We start from the raw sequence: 19,206 nt of genomic DNA on the forward strand, positions 1-19,206 counted from the left end.
ACTCCGCTCTGTGAAATGTGAAAGTTTTTGCACTCCCTTGGACACTTAGTTAGCCTAATCGCGTCCTCTAGCGATTGTTTCCACAAGAATTCTGCTTTGATGAAGGTCAGCCTACCAGGTTTTTCAGTTCCTACCAGGTCTTTTAACTAGCAGTTTCTTTATAGCCAACAGTTAAAAGGTGGAACGTGTTCGAAAGAGATTTGCTGAAACCTCAGGTACAAAAAATTAATAATTTATTTCAAGCTTGAATTTGGTGGTAAGCTGAGTTGACAGAGCGTCGCGCTTTTAACGTGAATATCTTGGGTTCGATCTCCATATTGGCCAATCTCTTTTTTATGACAAAAAAATATGAATATATTTTTTTTTAAATAAATTGTTAGGGATTGTTGTATGAAATGATTCGAAGACTCTTGAATTTCTTGAACCAGAGATTTTTCCCGCCAATCGAATTGTATGAACCATTGTTCTGTCTAGGAGGGATCAAATAAAATGTGAATTTGTTTCATTCGTTATATCTATGGCTCGAGTCTCGATACGCTCGTGCTAAAGGAGAGGTCGAAAGTCGAGCACATTGGGGACCACCGCCTTATTCCTTCTAGTTTGTCCTGTTTACACTCGCGTTCTGTACAATTTAAATTTTTGTCTTTTATTATGAAAAGTGAATAGATTTTTATTGGTGATTTAGAAGTTTTAAAAACAGAGCAAAATAATTAATATGTTAATTAGAACAATAAAAAAAGGAGTTTCAAAAACCTAAAACAATAAGTCTCCATGATTAACTAACTCTCGGCAGAAAAAAATGATTGATCGATTTCATTGTGTTTGATCAGGTAATCAAACGCAACGAATCGATCGCTTGACATTAGCAGCTATCTTAGTCTTGAGCCGTGCTGTTAATGAGCAGTGATCACAGTACAAGAAATAGTTCAGGGTTAATCAACACTAAGTGGACAATGATTTTTTAAATAGTTAATCAACACTAAGTGGACAATGATTTTTTAAATAGTTAATCAAACCTAAATGGGCAATAATTTGCTAAATACTTAATCAACACTAAGTGGGCAATGATTTTCTAAATAATTAATCAACACTAAGTGGGCAATGATTTTTTAAATAGTTAATCAAACCTAAATGGGCAATCGTTTGTTGCTAAATACCTAATCAACACTAAGTGGGCAATGATTTTCTACATAGTTAATCAGCACACTAAGTGGGCAATAATTAGAACACAATAATTTTCTAAATATTTAATCAACACCACGGGGCAATACACTACAAACATTCCTGTAGCTAGATCTAAATCAACAAATAAGTTAAATTCATCGCCAATTACCACCAAGGTGCTTCATGGACGATTCATGATCACTAGAGACTGGAAATAACGTTTTGACATTTCATCAGAATGAAAAAACAATGGTCTTCTAACCAGTGGATCTATGCATTCGTGGCTAGCACTGTCTAGTACATAATATAAAGCCATAGAATTCTACTGTATTTGTCTAGGATACCTCAGCTTTTGACATCAGTTGTCTAGCTATTGGATCCTAGGGATCCTTGGGCTTTTTGCCTTTAATTTTTTTTTTTGGAAGAGGGGGGGGGGGTTCTCTCCCCTTTTTTTTTTAAAAAAACTAACTGATTGATATAATTCTACTGCACGAATGATATCCATCTTTTGTAAAAAAAAAAAAAATTATTTCAAAATCTGCTACAGTTATGCAATACTGACTATGCGTATTCTGTATATTAGTGAACATTATAAATAAACTTAAATTAGGCGCGTTTTTTAATTCAAATAGATATAAAAAATTTACTTCTGAGAATTTTTTTTTTTTCAAAAATAGAAAAACCTTTTTACTTATTGTTATTATTGATGTTCACTATGAAATATATTTCTTTCGGGTTAACGAAGAACTTGTAATCCTTTTCAATATGTAACAAAGGCAAACTTGTTACCACATGCTAAAAGTTATCTCTCTTAAGAAAGCTACCTTAGAATATAATGTTCTCTTTTTGTGGAGACCTTCATGTATACTTTCAACTTTCAATGCTTGTCTTTCATGATCAGCAGGCATGTGATTATTACGTCATTATCAAAACTGTTTTAATTGGGAATGCGGGGGGGGGGGGGGGGGGGGTTACCATTTCTGTGATGTCTTTTAGCGCTTCGAACTTGACGTCTTACATAACGTCCTACCTGAAGTGTTGTCCAACATTTTCCTTAACGTCCCTGTCAAACTAATTAGTTTCTAGTTAACGTCTTCCTTTAAGTCCCATGTAACGTCTTTATCTCTTTACTTTTAACTACATAACATCTTTTTTTTTGACGTCTGTCAACTTTAGTATTATTGTTTGACGTATTACCCTCTTTTTTTTATGACGTCCTATCAGTCTTCAAATATGACGTCTTGCACCAAGTTTCTCAGTCTTATCTTACGTCTCGTCATATTTTTTTTAAAAGAAAGTTGCGCTTTATGCTTTTTATAACGTCGAAACATACAATTTATGTGACGTTTTCTTCTTTTTTTTTTTAGCTGGACATTTTATTTAATTTTACTTGACGTTTTATGCTACTTTTTTTTGTATGGTGTCAAATCTTGCTTTTTACTTAACGCCTTATTGTACCTTTTTTGTAAAGAGCCGCATCAACCAACATTTTTGACGTCTTTACATAAAGTCTCATTTGACGTCATAATAGAGGTTCTGATGTGACGTCTCGTTTGGCGTCCTAAGAGTGGTCCTGGTGTAACGTCTTATTTGACTTCCTAATGGAGGTCCTGGTGTAACGTCTTATTTGACTTCCTAATGAAGGTCCTGGTGTAACGTCTTATTTGACTTCCTAATGGAGGTCCTGGTGTAACGTCTTATTTGACTTCCTAATGGAGGTCCTGGTGTTACGTCTTATTTGACTTCCGAATAGAGGTGCTGATCTAATGACTTATATTATATATATCAACCAGCATTTTTTGACGTCTTTACCTAACGTCTCATTCGACGTTCTAAGAGAGGTCCTGATGTAAAGTGTCATTTGACGTTCTATGAGAGGTCCTGATGTAAAGTGTCATTTGACGTTCTATGAGAGGTCCTGATGTAAAGTGTCATTTGACGTTCTATGAGAGGTCCTGATGTAAAGTGTCATTTGACGTTCTAAGAGAGATCCTGATGTAACGTCCTCGCCGTCGTACTTTATAAAGTTTAAACTTGACATCGTAACGGCCTTCATGCCCTGTCCATTAAACTCTACCTCCCCCCCCCCCCCCCCCCCGTGAATTCAATCGCTTTGTACTGTAAGCAATGGCATATGAAGGAAAGGCTTGTAAGAAATCTCCAGTGACTACTTTCTTTTTTTCTTATTTGATAAGTGTTGTGCGTATGAATACATTTCGAGTTATTTCAATACCTAATAGTCTAAAAGGAACTGTTTATCCGTTTGATATGGTAGTGTGATACCAACCTAAAGACCAACGCCTTTAAACGAATAATTAATAGATCTTCGTTAAAGCTGCTTCGAATTCAAGTATTGTTGTTCCAAGTTTAATAAAAAAAATAGTGCCCAATTAGACCAAGATTGAGTCGAGGAATTAAACCGTGGTCGTCTCTACGACAGACTACTACTCTTCCACTTTGCCACCTATGATATTCCATGTGTTTCGTACATGAACAAAATGTAGATAGCATATATATGTAACACTAAAGGTCACCGTATGGGCTCTGATGAACAGCCAGAACCTTATCGGACGTTGATATAACAATGAATAGATTGTTAGAATGTCAAGCTTGCCGTTAGCTAAGTTGAAAGAGAGAGAGAAAGAGAGAGTATTTAACTTAACCCAAGAGTTAGCAATGCCACCCACTACTGCCTCTCACCATCTCGCTTTGATTGGTTAAGTCTTGCCTGGGAACTCGTAATAGACCATTTCATCCCAGAATGCCCGGTATGCCACAGTATCACTCAACTTCTCTTAGAGGGTATTCCGATCCGCTAAAGAGAGGCGAGATATTACCCCGAGAAGAAATCCGGCCCCCAGCCACACACGTAAAATAAGAAAAAAAAAACTAACCCCGTGTGCTCTGCACGTGCGACACACCTAGCTCCGTTTGGTCCCCCTCCTGAAACGTATCGTCAAAGCACGAGCGCGGAATGTGGATATAAAAATGACGATCTGATTATATTTTTTTCCCCAGTACAAAGGGTCCGGGAGATATGTCTCCGAAATTGGTACCATCTCGAGGGCCAGATCTTGTGGCGGGAAGAGAACAAATGTGGCGAGAGCCCAAATATCGTGAGCCCTTCCTTGTTTCTATCAAGATGCGGCGTACGAACGCTTTGCGGTAGGTGAACGATCCGTAATCTCCCCTCCCCCTCTTCCACCTCCATTTTTTTTTTATTCACCTTTTTTTTTTTATGCAGAAACCTCAAAACAATGATTTTTAAACGTGAAATCGAGAAATGTCGTCGCCTCCACGTGTTTGGGGTGTGTGGATATGAAAGTATGTAAATATCTGTGTCTAAATGCGCCATGCGTGTGTGCGCGCGCGCGTGCGTGTAGCATGAGGATCTCTTTAGCATCTATTGATATCATCCTTCGGGGCAAATTGCCTGGAAACATAAAAGCGACTCCCATTTTTATCCTCCCTAACTCCCCAGCCCCCCCCCCTTACCCACCCCCCTCCCAAATCAGAGAATCTTATGTGTGAGTTCTTCACTTTCGACACTTAATGTAATCCATTATCAGAATGGGTCACGTGCATGAAAAAAAAAAAACACAAAAACTTTCCATTGCAGAAGGCTTAGGTTTTCAGCCTGAGAGGAGGGGTAGAGGTCGGGGTCAAATTGATAATTGATAATAGCAATTCATGTTATTATTATAACTATTAATTATTTATAAATAATAATAATAATAATAATAATAATAATAATAATAAAAATAATAATCTGTATTGTCCGTAAGGAAATTTGAGTTTGAGTTTGAGTTTTGAGTTTTTGGCACATCGGCACAATTTAGGCCATGTCGTGCCCATAATCCCTCAAGGATCACTCTCCTTTACAAAAGCTGAATTCCATACAGTTAAATCAGGAAATTTGTCTTACAGTTTGTGCATTACACAACAAAACACTAAAACTATAAAAACCAAAGTGTACATTCACACCAGACACACTCATAATTTACATGTGACAAAGTTTATACCAGATTGTTCTTATTTAGTGATTTGATTGCATGGGGAACAAAAGAGTTTTCTATGTCTGTCTTTTCTATCGGTGTCTTGCATCTCTTATGTGATGGTAAAATCACAAAATCCTGACACAAAGGGTGATTTTTTATTTCTAGAATAATAACAAATGAAAAATACAACTAATTACTTTGTTGACAAGGCAATGCTTTCTTTGATTCATGGCCCACTTCCAGTTCAATGTCGTAAACTAAAAAAAGAAACAAAATCAGTTCTGATGGAATAGTCTAAGAAAATGGACATAAAAGGAATTTGTTAATTTTAATCAAATCTGACTCGAGCATCGTTAGAAAACTAAGTGAAACAATAATAACAATAACAGTTAAGCTAATTAACGTAAGTTTAAGATAAACTTTAATGTGTGTTTATAGATTTGAATAGTTTCAATTTTATTTCCGTGTTACTAAATTACCTGTTGTATTATTGTTAATGTTTTAATGTTTTACATGTTTCGGATGTTCCTTCAGAGTTGAAGATATTTACTTCCTAGTCCAAACCTCCCGCAGGACGACGGGGGATGGGAGCGGGAAGGGTTTGAACCCTGGACCATCGATAAATCTGAACGACATTCCAGCGCGCAAACCGCACGACCAGGCAGCCATTATATTGTTATTTTATTTTAGCCTCATGTATACATCTGTCTCTCTCTATATATTTTTTGTGTGATCGCATTATTTAAATACTTTTAAATATATCTTTAATTTCTATTGTTTTTCGATAACTTTTAATTTTTCTGACTATTCTCGTTTTTTTTTTTTTTAAAGTTTTTATTACCGTTGAAAATAGTTTTTTATTATTCGTTCTCGTTTCCATCAACTGCATTGTAAAGTTGAAAAGACAAAAGAAGCACAAATGTAGTGTCATTGAGTCTGCTCTTCAAAAAAAAAAAATCAAAAAAAATCATGGAAGTATTAGTTGGGTTGAGTACCTTTTCAATACTCGTACACCATAACCTACATGTGAATGGATGAACTAACTATTCATTGACCAACTGGCCTTATTGAATGTAACCAAAACATTAGAGATCTAAAACATTGACTGGCTTTGTTTTATAGATTATTATTAATGGTCATTTTAAAGCAAAAATACAAATATTAATTGTTAATTATTCCAAAATAAAGAAGAAACTTTGTATGGTAATAGATCCGCTGTTTGTTATAAAATACTTTTAATTTTTTAAGTAGTATTAATGTTTCAATGTTTAGTTTTAAGGTCAAAATAATAATATTTTTAAAAAATTCTAAAGCAGACATTTCCTTAAATTACGACCTTAAATTACTAAATTAAATTACGACCTTAAATTAAGAAATTGAACTTCGGCTTCACATTACTAAATTAAATTACGGCATTAAATTACTAAATTAAATTACAACCTTAAATTACTAAATTGAATTACAACCTTAAATTACTAAATTAAATTACAACCTTAAATTACGACATTAAATACTGCATTAACTCACTACATTAAATCACTACATTTATTTATATAATTAAAGCATAGGGGAGTTATTCATCTGCAAATGTTTTCATTCATTAAAACAAACAAATCCTTAGTTTGCCCTGTTACGTTTGCTAGCCACCATCTTGATCTTTCTCTGGGCTATTTTGGATCAGATCCTCAGCAACGTTAGGATTTCCCCCCCCCCCCCCCCCCCCCAGAATGTTAGATTGTGTCAACAATACGGTGTGGTCTAGATCAACATCTTGCCAATGTATTTAGATTTAGACACCCCGGGTCTATACTGGTCATTGTGTCAGGTGAAAGGGATTGACCTTTGACATCGGATCAGGTGAGAGGGACTTAGTGTTGCCTTCACACCTTCTTTATTCACTCAGCTCAAGAGCAGAGACGATGCCAGAGTGTCAGAAAGGGGTGGGGGGGGGGGTGAAAAAACGAGACTATTGAAGAGAGTTGACTATGGGAAGTGTAGTCTTCCCAATGACTGAAATTAACTGATGTCATTCAAATCTTTTTAAAAAGCACTTTTCGTCATAATAAATAATAATACTGTCTACTAGACTACTAGAAGATAGTATTGATTTAATTATTTTATTCAGAAATTTAGTGATGTGATTTATTGGTCCAATTATTTCGTTGATGTTAGCATTACTAATATTAACATAAAACGTAATGGTCTATGAGAAGATTATGTTGTCTCCTAAATGGCTGGTTGTCCACGAAGTTACTGTGGCAATGCACTGGCCCACTTCTGACATCACTTTAAGTGCTGCTTAAATTTTCTATTTTAATAAAATAATTGCAGTTGTGTAATTGTGTAATGAACTAAAATGCGTCTATATTTTCTTGGAACCGAAAAAAAAATAATAATTTTCTCCCTTTAAATCTTTTGACAAACATTTAGATTTACATGGAAATCTGAACTGCGGGTTGGCTGAGCGGTAAAGCGCTTGGCTTCCGAACTGGGAATCCCGGGCTCGATTCCTGGTGAAGCCTGATATTTTAATTTCGGGATCTTTGTGCGCCTCCGGGTCCTCCCAACTCTAGTGGGGACCTGACATTAGTTGGGAAAAGGGAAAAGCAGTTGGCGGTTGTGCAGGCCACATGACACCCTCGTTATCCGTTGGCCGGAAAGTAGATGACCTTTACATCATCTGCCCTGTAGATCACAAGGTCAGAAGGGGGAACTGGCCTGCCCAGTCAAAACATTCCTACTGTAAGCTTGATAAGATTTGTGCATGATTGCAATAACACAAGTCACGAAAGGATCGCAAAAAATCTAATTAATGATCTTTTACAGACATTGAATCCTTTCTCCTGGAACCTAAACTTCAAAATGCCCCTAGTCACAAGTTCATGTTCGGTTAGAAATATATGTCCTACATTTGTTTAAAAATGTCACAATTTCTAGCGTATCAATAGAACAACTCTTCTATGGAAGGTCAATATCTCCTTGATCCTCCAGAGATCTCTATTTGTAAGATGTGTTCCTTTGTTAATGAATCAGTTTTTTTTTTTTTTTAATATGCCTCTTCTTAATTTTTTAGTTTTCGCTTATGAAATAGAATTTTATTATAATTGGTAAATGTGGATAATCTAATCTTTCCGCCGACTTCTGAAGATTTCTTAATATTATTTCTTCCTGTGCTCTTAACCTTTATTTTCCTTTTCCCACTTACTCTTTTATAATTATTTCTATAAGGATCTGCATGAATGCCCGCCGAGCATTGAATTGGTCCGCGTGACAGGTTTAAACATTGTTTACTTTTTAAATACAAGTAATTTATTGCCTATGGCCTTAATATTTCCAGATTTTCTTTCATTACTTTCTGATGACAGCTATTACTTCCCTTGCTACTATATTTAAGCTTTATTTTTAGTTCCTTGCGGCTATTTCGCCGGCAGTGTTCCAACGTCTTGAACAAGTCCACACGTTCATCTACCACAGCGGTTCTCAACATTTTAAGCCCGGCGACCCTTTTTACAATCCCCCACTCTGCCGCGCCCCCCCCCCTCCACACACACACATACAGCAATAGAAGAATAGACAAAAACAACCCATATTTTTGATGGTCTTAGGCGACCCCTGACAAATCGTCATTCGACCCCCAAGGGGGTCGCGATCTACAGGTTGAGAACCCCTGACTACTAAGTCTCTAAAAGTAGCTCAGGCGGAAATCAGATCCGATGTTTGAATTACTTATCTTACTCACCTCCAGGGGGAGGGAATAAATACGATCACACTTGAAGGACGTGCATGTGTGTGCGGGAAGGGGAAAGGCGTAAGGAATGGCGCTAACCACATACCCCATCGGACGCTGGTCATCTAGTTCCGGTTGCTTCTATCTGGGAGCCATTATAAACCATCCGCCCAATGAGATCAACCTGGTCTTATTACCCAGGTGCTACACCTCCTACCCCCCCCCCCCCAGTTGAATATAAGCAATGTGGTAGTAATAAAAGGTCCTACAAGGCTAGGATGATAAGAGAAGTAATATTTTAATGAAAGGCTGTCCTTCTATAACCTTCTTTTAGGGACTTAAGACAACTGATGTGTTAAATGCGAACACTTAGATCGGCACTCATCACGCGGTGTGGTTCTTTTGTATATTTAGATCACATAGATAGATAGATGGATAGATAGATAGATAGATAGATAGATAGATAGATAGATAGATAGATAGATAGATAGATAGATAGATAGATGGATGGATGGATGGATAGATAGATAGATAGATAGATAGATAGATAGATAGATAGATAGATAGATAGATAGATAGATGGATGGATGGATGGATGGATTGATGGATGGATGGATGGATATATATATATATATATAGAGAGAGAGAGAGTAAGAGGAATGGATGGATAGATGGATGGATGGGTAGATAGATAGATAGATAGATAGATTGATTGATTGATTGATTGATAAGTAGGTGGTCAGCATAAAGGGGGGGGGGAAGCAAATCACATCTGTGCTATCATGCGACTCACGCTCACCTCTAGGTTCTTTATATTGGAAACGTGAGTAGCTACCAGGCTTGTCAAGAAAACATGTTCGGAGGTGGAGCAACCCCTCCCATCTACTTCCCTACCCTTCTCCCTCCACCCCCCCCCACCCAAAGCATGGTGTGGAGTAGTATCCTAGTTGAAGACGTTCAATCGTGTGTATCTTTTCACCACACAAAAACAGGTGATGCATTCACGCTTAGTAGACATCGGGGGGGGGGGGGCGGAGAAGGAGGGGGCAGGGGAGGGAAAACGGAAGCGCAGACCAAACTAACGGAACGTAATTGACTTAATAGTCCTGGCACAGGTTCGGGGTTTGAGGGTTTATCATAATCATTATAAGCACGGCTTGGTCGAGTAACGTCTACTGGTGTTTCCGCTAAGTGACACAAAGTGCACAGCCTTCAAATGGACTGACCAGTTTGCAAACCGACAAACTCGGTACATTTTGTATCAATGTAAACATTGCCTCTGGAAACAGTTTAGGGAGAAAACAAAATATTTATAGAGTCTATCTACTTTGACAGGGGTCACGGTGACCAGATGTTGGAGTGCTAGAATTTCGAATAATTACGAAACTCGAGCTTTCACTGAAGTGAAGACTAAAATAAAAATTTCGGGATTTTGTGGACGCCACGCCTCTGTACTACCCTTTCCTTACGCCACACACCGACAGCCCAGCCTCCCACCTGAGGTGAAAGTCAGCAGGGGTGCCCCATCAACTTTTTCTGGTTACGGGGTAACTTCACTTTTACAAAATCAAATAATAATAATACTGATAGTAATAATAATAATAATTATTATTATTATCTAAAAAAAAAACAATATGCCCCAATTGTTATATCAACCGAGTGGATAATGGCAAATGACCTCACATATACCTTCAAGGCCCTTAACATTCCTAAGAAGATTCTCGTCGCCTGGCATAGTGCGGTACTGGTGCAGACCTGCCACATCACCAGAAAATTTCCCAGTGTAAACTGATTACAATGAATTTTGTTTCCCTTTAACGAAACTCGACCCTGGCAGCGCAAGAGAATGAATATTAGTTCTTTTTTTACATAATAATAATAAAAATAATAATAATAATATCAAAACCTAAGCTTAGAGATTAGGCGACTATAGAAGTTATCTAAGATAACAATATATCCAAACCCTGTTGTGACATCACCCAAGGGGGAAGTGACAACTGACCACGCAAACACGTTCGAGGCCCTAAGCCTTCCTAAGAGGATCCTTATTCCCCGTCAAAGTGCACCACTGTTACAGACTTGACACATCAACAGAAAAATGTCTCAGTAGACGCTGATAAAAGGGACTTCAATGAATTTTTGTTTCCCTTTAACGATACTTGACCCTGGCAGTGCAAGAGAATGAAAATTAATTCACTTCCATAATAATAATAATTAATAATAATAATAATAATAATAATAATAATATCTTATCTTCTTACCTTATATAATACAGACGTTACTTCAAAAAAAAGAAGATGATTAGGTCCCATTCAGTCATGCATAGTAACCAATGACTTAAATTCTGCCAAGTCACTGGTTTTCCTGGCTAGCTCAGGCAACCCATTCCATGCTCTAATAGCGCTAAGGAAGAAGGAGCATTTGTACAAATTTGTGCTAGCATATGGAACGAGGAATATGCCTCTATCTTTGTGTCTTTCAGAGTATTTTATTAAATTTTGTTTTTGTATTTGAAGATTATGGTTCAGTGTTTTATGTTTAATTGCTACTTTACTTTTGAGTCTTCTGTCCTGAAGGTTTTCTAAATTTAGTAATAATAGGGGGGGGGGGGGGGGAAATCCTATAAGTTTGCTTTAATCATAGACGTTTTAATATTATTAAACTCTTTAAGAAAACAAACATCCCGAGAACTTAACTCTTTCTCTCCTAACTGACGATACCAGCATTGATTCCACCAGAATGTGGTAAATAATTACGGAAAGAAAGAGTGAATACAAAAACTCGGTATCGAATACAGAAGACGAAGAAAAACGTAAGGCTATAGAACGAGATTATCGGGAGATAAGTAACGAAATAAACAATATCCGGGACGCCATATTGAAAGATTACTGACTTACTTAATCCTGTGTTCTCCCAGGGGAGCATAGGGCCGCAACCACACCTCTCCACCAAACTCGGTTCTGAGCAGCTTTCTTCATTTGCTCCCATGTCGTTCCAGTACCCTCAGCTTCACTGATGACTGACCTCTTCCAGGTTTGCTTGATTCTGCCCACTTTCCTCTTTCCTTGTGGGTTCCAGTCAAGTGCCTGCCTTGCAACATTGGTAGCTGGTTTTCGCAGGGTGTGTCCTATCCAGCTCCATTTTCGTTTTGTGATGTCTTGGGTTATGGGCATTTGTCTTGTTCTCTCACACAAATCGATAGTAGTTATCTTTTCTGGCCACCTAATTCCTAATATCCGGCGTAGGCTTCTGTTAACAAAAGTCTGGAGCTTTTCCATATTTGTTTTAGTGACTCTCCAAGTTTCTGAACCACATAGAAGGAAAGACTTAATGTTTGTATTATAGATTCGTATCTTGTTGTGTATAGATAATGCCTTAGAGCGCCAGATTGTTTGAAGAGTTGAAAAGGCAAACCTAGCTTTATTGATCCGAATCAGTATAAGGAAAAATTACTGTTGCCAACTAAATTATAAAAAAAAATAATAATTTGCTCAGAAATTGATTTCACAGTTCTAAAAAGAGAAAAAAAAATTAAACCATTTACTAAAATACATCGCTTACCTCAGCGGTTCTCAACCTTTTATTCTAGGCGACCCCTTTTTACAACCCCCCACTCTGCGGCGACCCCCTCCCCCCGACACTCACATACAGCAATAGAAGAGTAAACAAATACAATCCATATTTTCGATGGTCTTAGGTGACCCCTGGCAAATCGTCAATCGACCCCCAAGGGGCTCGCGATCCACAGGTTGAGAACCCCTGGCTTACCTACACTTCCCGTAAATTCTATACGCTGGATGCACCAAAAAGCTTGCTATGTATGAATTTGTCTCTGTGTGTAAAAGACCCAATAGTTGCGTTTTACTGTTTGTTTTTATTTGTTTTTTTAGGATATTGATACTATATTTTATGTTTCGTTTCTTATTTCTTTTTTTTTAGATTCACAAACTGAGTTGGAAGTGGACAGCTGTAGCGACAACGAAGGGGGCTCCCCATTGACAGGATCGCCCCTGACACACAGATCTGAGGGTTCACCGCTGACGGAGAAACCGAACAGCCCTCCAACGCACACGGTGACGGAATCGCCCCAGACGGCACCTAAGTCGATACCCCACCATGGCCATCCAAACCACCCCAGCCATCACCACCACGGCCGTAAAGACAACAACAACGATTCCGGCGGCCACCAGAGGCCAACGGCGTACCGACCGGGGCGGCTGACACCTCTGGAGATACTAGAGAGGGTATTCCCACAGCAGAGGAAGTCTGTGCTGGAGCTTGTACTCCAAGGCTGCAACGGAGACTTGGTCAAGGCTATCGAGCACTTCCTGTCTGCCCAGGACACCGTGGCCGCCCAACAGCAGGCGGCCATGCAAGCCAGCCAGAAGCAGGAACCCAGACCCAACCCTTTCCTCAATGGACTATCAAACGGTCACACTTTGTTTCACCACTCTCTCATCGGCAGCAGCAACGGTGGCAACAGCAATGTGGGTGCACCCCTCAGCGGTTTAAGGCCAAGCGCTCACCTTCCGCCCCACACCCCACCAGCGGCTCACAGCGGCGGATCAAGCAAAGTGCCGTACGGGGGCATGAAATCAGCGTTCACGCCCCTTTCTGCAGGCCCGAACTCCGCTCTACACTCGGCCTTTACAAGCCACCTTCCTCACTTCCACCCGGCCGCAGAAGCCGCCTTCAGAAACCCATTTTTCCCACAAGGCCACGGGCCCACTGACATTCTCCCGCCAACTCACCCTTTCGCTTACGCGGGTCTTGGCATGGGCTTGGTCGGAGGCGGGCTATCGGCGCCCTCCTACCCAGGAGTCTTTACGTCGCCCTTTTCATTTCACCCTTATCGTTTGAACTTCCGAGGGTCAACATCGCCAAGAACGAGAACCCCAGACAAAAACAGTGATAAGTCGGCCATGACAGATTCTGACCATATTTCCGATTCCTGGGATGAAGGAAGCTCACCTCGCGACGCAAAGCCTCTGGACTAGGAGACACTTCTTAAGATCTTTTTCTGACCAAATATTAATATGCTTGGAAACGGCTTTTCCTGATCAGACTTAACTGGCATAATCTCACGATTACCCCAAAGAACTCTACCATTACAACCTCACTTCTGAAACTAAACTCTTCCCTGGCCAATGCTACAAAGATGGCCAAATAATTTGTCGAAAAAAATATACATTACAAAGCAGTAGTGACTTTTTATTTTATCAGAAGGACATGTTATGAATTTAAATGTAATTCATAAACTTATGAGATCTCAAAAGAAATACTTTTAAAAATTTTAGTGCTTACTAGCACATTATCTGCTTTAACTAGTGGAACACCGGATGAGGAAATTTTAATTTTTCAATGCCAAAGAACAAAATGCGGCTCGTTGTAGCCAAAGAGTTAATTTTGTGTTTGTTTTTAAGCTAATGTGTATGTCTTTGTTTGTTTGTGGCCGCGCGTGTTTATGCTTTTCAGCCTAAATAACACTAAATAAACTCACATCACGAAGAAGACTGACCTGATATTTCTGCATGAATTGTGATTTCCCTAATTCCGGAATTTAAAAAAATGCAGTTGCAAAAACTAAAAATATAACGAAACAATGATTTTTTTTTTAATCTTCCACAGATTTTGTTTGAGATTATTGTGCTCTGCGTACAATTTTGATTTATGTTTTCAAAAATATGTACTTACTAAATAGCGTATTAAAACTATATATATACTCAGTTAAATGCAAAAATTGTTTAGTTTTCTGTCTCTGTAACGTTTATAAATATGTTAATCACGATAATCTGCTCTAGGTAACATTTTTGTGGTTTTTAAACATGTTTTGAATTATGTTTTGTAATTTCAAAAGAACAGGCTACAAGACGTGAGGAAAAAATAAAGAGAGCACGATATGAAAAAATGTAGGGGCGCTGTTATGGAACCTAACGAAAAATTGCGTATAGAAATGAATGTGTGTAATGTTATAAAACGGGATTCAAAATCAGTGGACATTGATACTGACCATTGGGAAGACATAGCCCTAGACCGCACTAGTTGGAGAGAGACGGTGGCCAAGAAAGCTATAGACAGCGAGAAAACATGAGCCTCAGCTCTGGAAGAAAAGAGTCCCATACGAAAAATGGCCGGCTCCTCTACCACCAAAGCGAGAGCCACCTTGACCTGCAATACATGTGGACGGGAGTGTCTCTCCCAAATTGGGTATCCCGACAACATAGCGCGGACAAAATAGCGCAGAAAAAATATATTTCAGTCATTTTGAAAGAAATACTTTAGATATCGTAAAATATGAATAGAGCCAATATTTTTTGTTTTATTGTTATTATTTTTCAGTTATTTGGCAGGAAACACTTTAGATATCTTAAAACCTAAATATGCAAACAGTAAGCAAAAATTATAATAAGCTAAAATGTTTCCATGACGTTAGCTGCTTCAAAGGTCCTTTATAGAGTGAGAGGTTCTGTGGCAGGCATTCAGTCAGAACAAGTAGTCCTAGAAGCGGAGATAATATTATGTACAAATATACTGTATACACTATGATGATAACACACTGTAAGACACGCATCATTATATAACTACCCCTTGAACGGGTCACCACATTTCAAAATTTTATTTTTAGCAGGTTATGCATTTTAAACTTTGGTAAAAAGGGGAATGATATAAAATTTAAAGTACCCTCGTTCTCTGTATACTTTCAGATCTATTCATATTGAAAAAGATAGAGACATCAACAAAATGCTGTCCAGGACATTAAATTACTAATAATCCGGTACTTTTATACACATCATATATAAGTCCGCGCTATTTTGTCTTGCGCTATTTAGTCGGGAAATTTCGCGCTATTTTGTCTGCGCTATTTTGTCTGCGCTATTTTGTCTGCGCTATTTTGTCGGCGCTATTTTGTCGGGTTCGAGATGAACCATTGTCGTTCTACGACTGAAGGAGGCCACTGAGGGAGGCTAATAATGATTTAGCTTGTCAATACTTCGGCATTCTGTACACCAGATACACCAGTGACTCCATTTTTGAAAATTTTCCAGAAGATTTTTTAAAAAAAGTTTATAATTATTTTCGTTCAATAATCATGCCAGTAAAAGTCTCGCATCCAGACCCAAAACTGTTGTGCGCTAATGAATCAGTAAGTTTACATAAAACCAAACAAACAAGCACTTGTACACACACACACTTACATTGAATTTTATTTTAATATTTGTAACTGAATTTAATTTCTACATAACCAGTAAAACTATCCTACATAACCAGTAAAACATTTCTACATAGCCAGTAAAACTTTTCTACATAACCAGTAAAACTGTCCTACATGACCAGTAAAACATTTCTAAATAGCCAGTAAAACTTTTCTACATAGCCAGTAAAACTATCCTACATAACCAGTAAAACATTTCTACATAGCCAGTAAAACTTTTCTACATAACCAGTAAAACATTTCTACATAACCAGTAAAACTGTATTACATAACCAGTCAAACATTTCTACATAACCAGTAAAACTGTCCTACCTAACCAGTAAAACGGCCCAGTTTCTTGCCAGAGCACTACGGGAGGATCGAGTCCTTCCTGCTCTGATTTTTCAATAGGAGTTCATCTCAGGTCTACATAACCAGTAAAACTTTTGTACATAACCAGTAAAACTGTCCTACGTAACCAGTGCAATGTAAATGCTGAGTTCCCCTTCACTATTAGGTGAGAGGGAATGGGGGGGGGGGGTCCTCTTACGTCACTCTTTCCTTGACTTTTCAGTCATACTTATTTGAAACACACTCACACACACTCGCACACACTCACACTCAACCTTTGTCGACCTCTTTCAAAATACAAAAATCTTGTCATTTTCTGTCAGTGTAACTGAGTGGTAGCGAGCTAGAGCTCTCCATTCCGACCGTGGAACTAAAACGTCATGTTTGATTTCAATGGGAACTACGTCTCCCTTTCAACTTCCCTACCTTGCCCCTTACCCTCCTTGTAGCCTCTTTAGATATTGAAATTCTAAATGTTTAGGAGAGGTTTGTAAACATTTGGACCCCTCTGTCACATAAGTGAGGGCCGGGATGCATTCACTTAGACTGCCTTTCAGTTCCCCCCCCCTTTTTTTTTTAAGCTCTCCTTTTTAAAATCTTTCTCTCTCTCTCTCACACTCTTTTTCAGTCTCTCTAGCTCCCCTTCTTTCTCTCTCTCTCTCTCTCTGTCACTTTCTCTCTCTCTGTCACTTTCTCTCTCTGTCACTTTCTCACTGTGTCACTTTCTCTCTCTGTCACTTTTTCTCTCTGTCACTTTCTCTCTCTGTCACTTTCTCTCTGTCACTTTCTCTCTCTCTCTGTCACTTTCTCTCTCTCTCTCTCTCTCTGTCACTTTCTCTCTCTGTCACTTTCTCTCTCTCTGTCACTTTCTCTCTCTGTCACTTTCTCTCTCTCTCTCTGTCACTTTCTCTCTCTGTCACTTTCTTTCTCACTCTGTCACTTTCTCTCTCTCTCTGTCACTTTCTCTCTCTGTCACTTTCTCTCTCTGTCACTTTTTCTCTCTCTGTCACTTTCTCTCTTTGTGTCACTTTCTCTCTCTGTCACTTTCTCTCTCTGTCACTTTCTCTCTCTGTCACTTTTTCTCTCTCTGTCACTTTCTCTCTCTGTGTCACTTTCTCTCTCTGTCACTTTCTCTCTGTCACTTTCTCTCTCTGTCACTTTTTCTCTCTGTCACTTTCTCTCTCTTGACTTTCTCTTTTAATTCGTAAACCATAAATAAGATACCCCCTCTCCCCCACCTTCTTTGTTCTCAATAGTCCTGAGGTGAACTGTACACACCAGAACGTCAATCGCTGAAGTCGCCTTAATGCATTATTTGAAATCGAATACGCTTGTGAAAAGCCGAACGCTATTCATAACCTGGAGGTATCGATATGGTGAAGCTACGGGCGCCGATATTTTAAAAAATCACTTTGACCTCCTCCCCCCCCCCCCCATTTTACATTCCCACATTAGTGTACGAACCAATTGAGATGGAATGATGGGAAATTCGAAACCTTTATGTGAAGTACAAGAGGCGCCCCTGCGGCGCATGATTCTCACCCACCCCCGCAGCTTCCTTGTACTTTGATTGTAAATTTTTTTTTTAGACCAAAATCGTGAAATTCTGTTGAGAACGATCAGAGTTTGAATCAACAAAGGGAGAGGAGTCGTTTTTTGTTTGTTTTTTTTTCAATTTTTTTCCAGCTCGCATTGGTGCTTCCGGTGTTGTTAATATCGAAAGTACTCTCTTTTTAGAGCAGTTGATATTTTAATTTGATTCTATTAGTGATTACTAGATGATTAACGAGACATACGAGGTAGGGGTTACAGGGGTGCATGGTAGTGAAGAATAGTTTGAGATCCCATTCCCACGATACGCCTTTGTAAAACTATCCATTGTCGGACATTCCCAATTCTTATAAGCTGTATAGATGACATTATTTGAGTAGTACTATTCTAGGACGTACTTATCTTTTCTTATAAAGTAACGTCTTTAATCGATAAGATATAATATTCAACGATAAGGGGGGGGGTGACAAGCAAGGCCCCGCACCCCTGCCTATCCTAACACCATCCAGTGGAGAGAGACCGCCGTTTGGATGGCCAATGTTTGCTATGCCAAGCCGTGTGCCGATTGATCAGCGCCAGGGTCTGTTTTCAAGTGGACCGCTGATTGGAAGTCGCTTTCCGAAGGGGCGCTGGTGGGGAAAGAGGGGCGCGGATGGGATACGGGCTGAAGTAAACAGAAGGACGAGCCGGTGACGGTAAATGCTAATGAACCATTATGTCAAGGGAGCCAAGGAAAGAGGTTTTTGGGGGACCATTTAGGTTGGACAAATTTTAAGTCAAGTGGGAGCAATCTATCAAAGTGTCTCAGAGTATTACATCAAATTTACATTCACTCTGAGATGTGAGGTGGACGCCGCTGTCGCAGATTAATTCATCGACAATGTATAAGACGCAAATAAAGTAACAAAGTAAGTTAAGTACCCTTTTCAGACCTCGACATCTATAGGGCAGATGACGTAAAGCTCAGCTGTTTATGTGACCGACTGTCAACTATGGTCTCATGTGGTCAGCACAACGACCAGCCAGGATAATAATATCCAGGGGCGTCCTAAAAATCAGATTCTTCACTGAGATTCGAACCAGGAACTTCTCAGTTTGGAAGTCAAGCGCTTAGCCACCAGACCTGAAAGACCAAGTCGCAAAGCGCACTACAAAGTAACACAGCTTGTTATATACGTCAAAGAAAAAAGGCTTCTTAGGAAGTTTGCAAATGACAGGTCCAA

The 19,206-nt window shown here is 38.9% G+C and overlaps 1 protein-coding gene across 3 annotated transcripts in view; it reads left to right on the forward strand.

Annotated features, from left to right (window-relative positions):
- LOC106063354 (doublesex and mab-3 related transcription factor 3, truncated-like) overlaps positions 1–14,610 on the forward strand; it is a 37,656-nt gene extending 23,046 nt beyond the window's left edge. For all 3 annotated transcript variants that reach the window (XM_013221691.2, XM_013221692.2, XM_056031263.1), the window contains exon 4: positions 12,829–14,610. In XM_013221691.2, coding sequence (XP_013077145.1) covers positions 12,829–13,886 — 1,058 coding nt within the window. In that variant the 3' untranslated portion in view covers positions 13,887–14,610. The remainder of the gene's footprint in view (positions 1–12,828) is intronic.
- The last annotated feature ends 4,596 nt before the right edge of the window (positions 14,611–19,206 follow it).

Source organism: Biomphalaria glabrata, chromosome 5 (assembly GCF_947242115.1).
Source record: "Biomphalaria glabrata chromosome 5, xgBioGlab47.1, whole genome shotgun sequence".
In the NCBI taxonomy this organism is placed as follows: domain Eukaryota; kingdom Metazoa; phylum Mollusca; class Gastropoda; family Planorbidae; genus Biomphalaria; species Biomphalaria glabrata.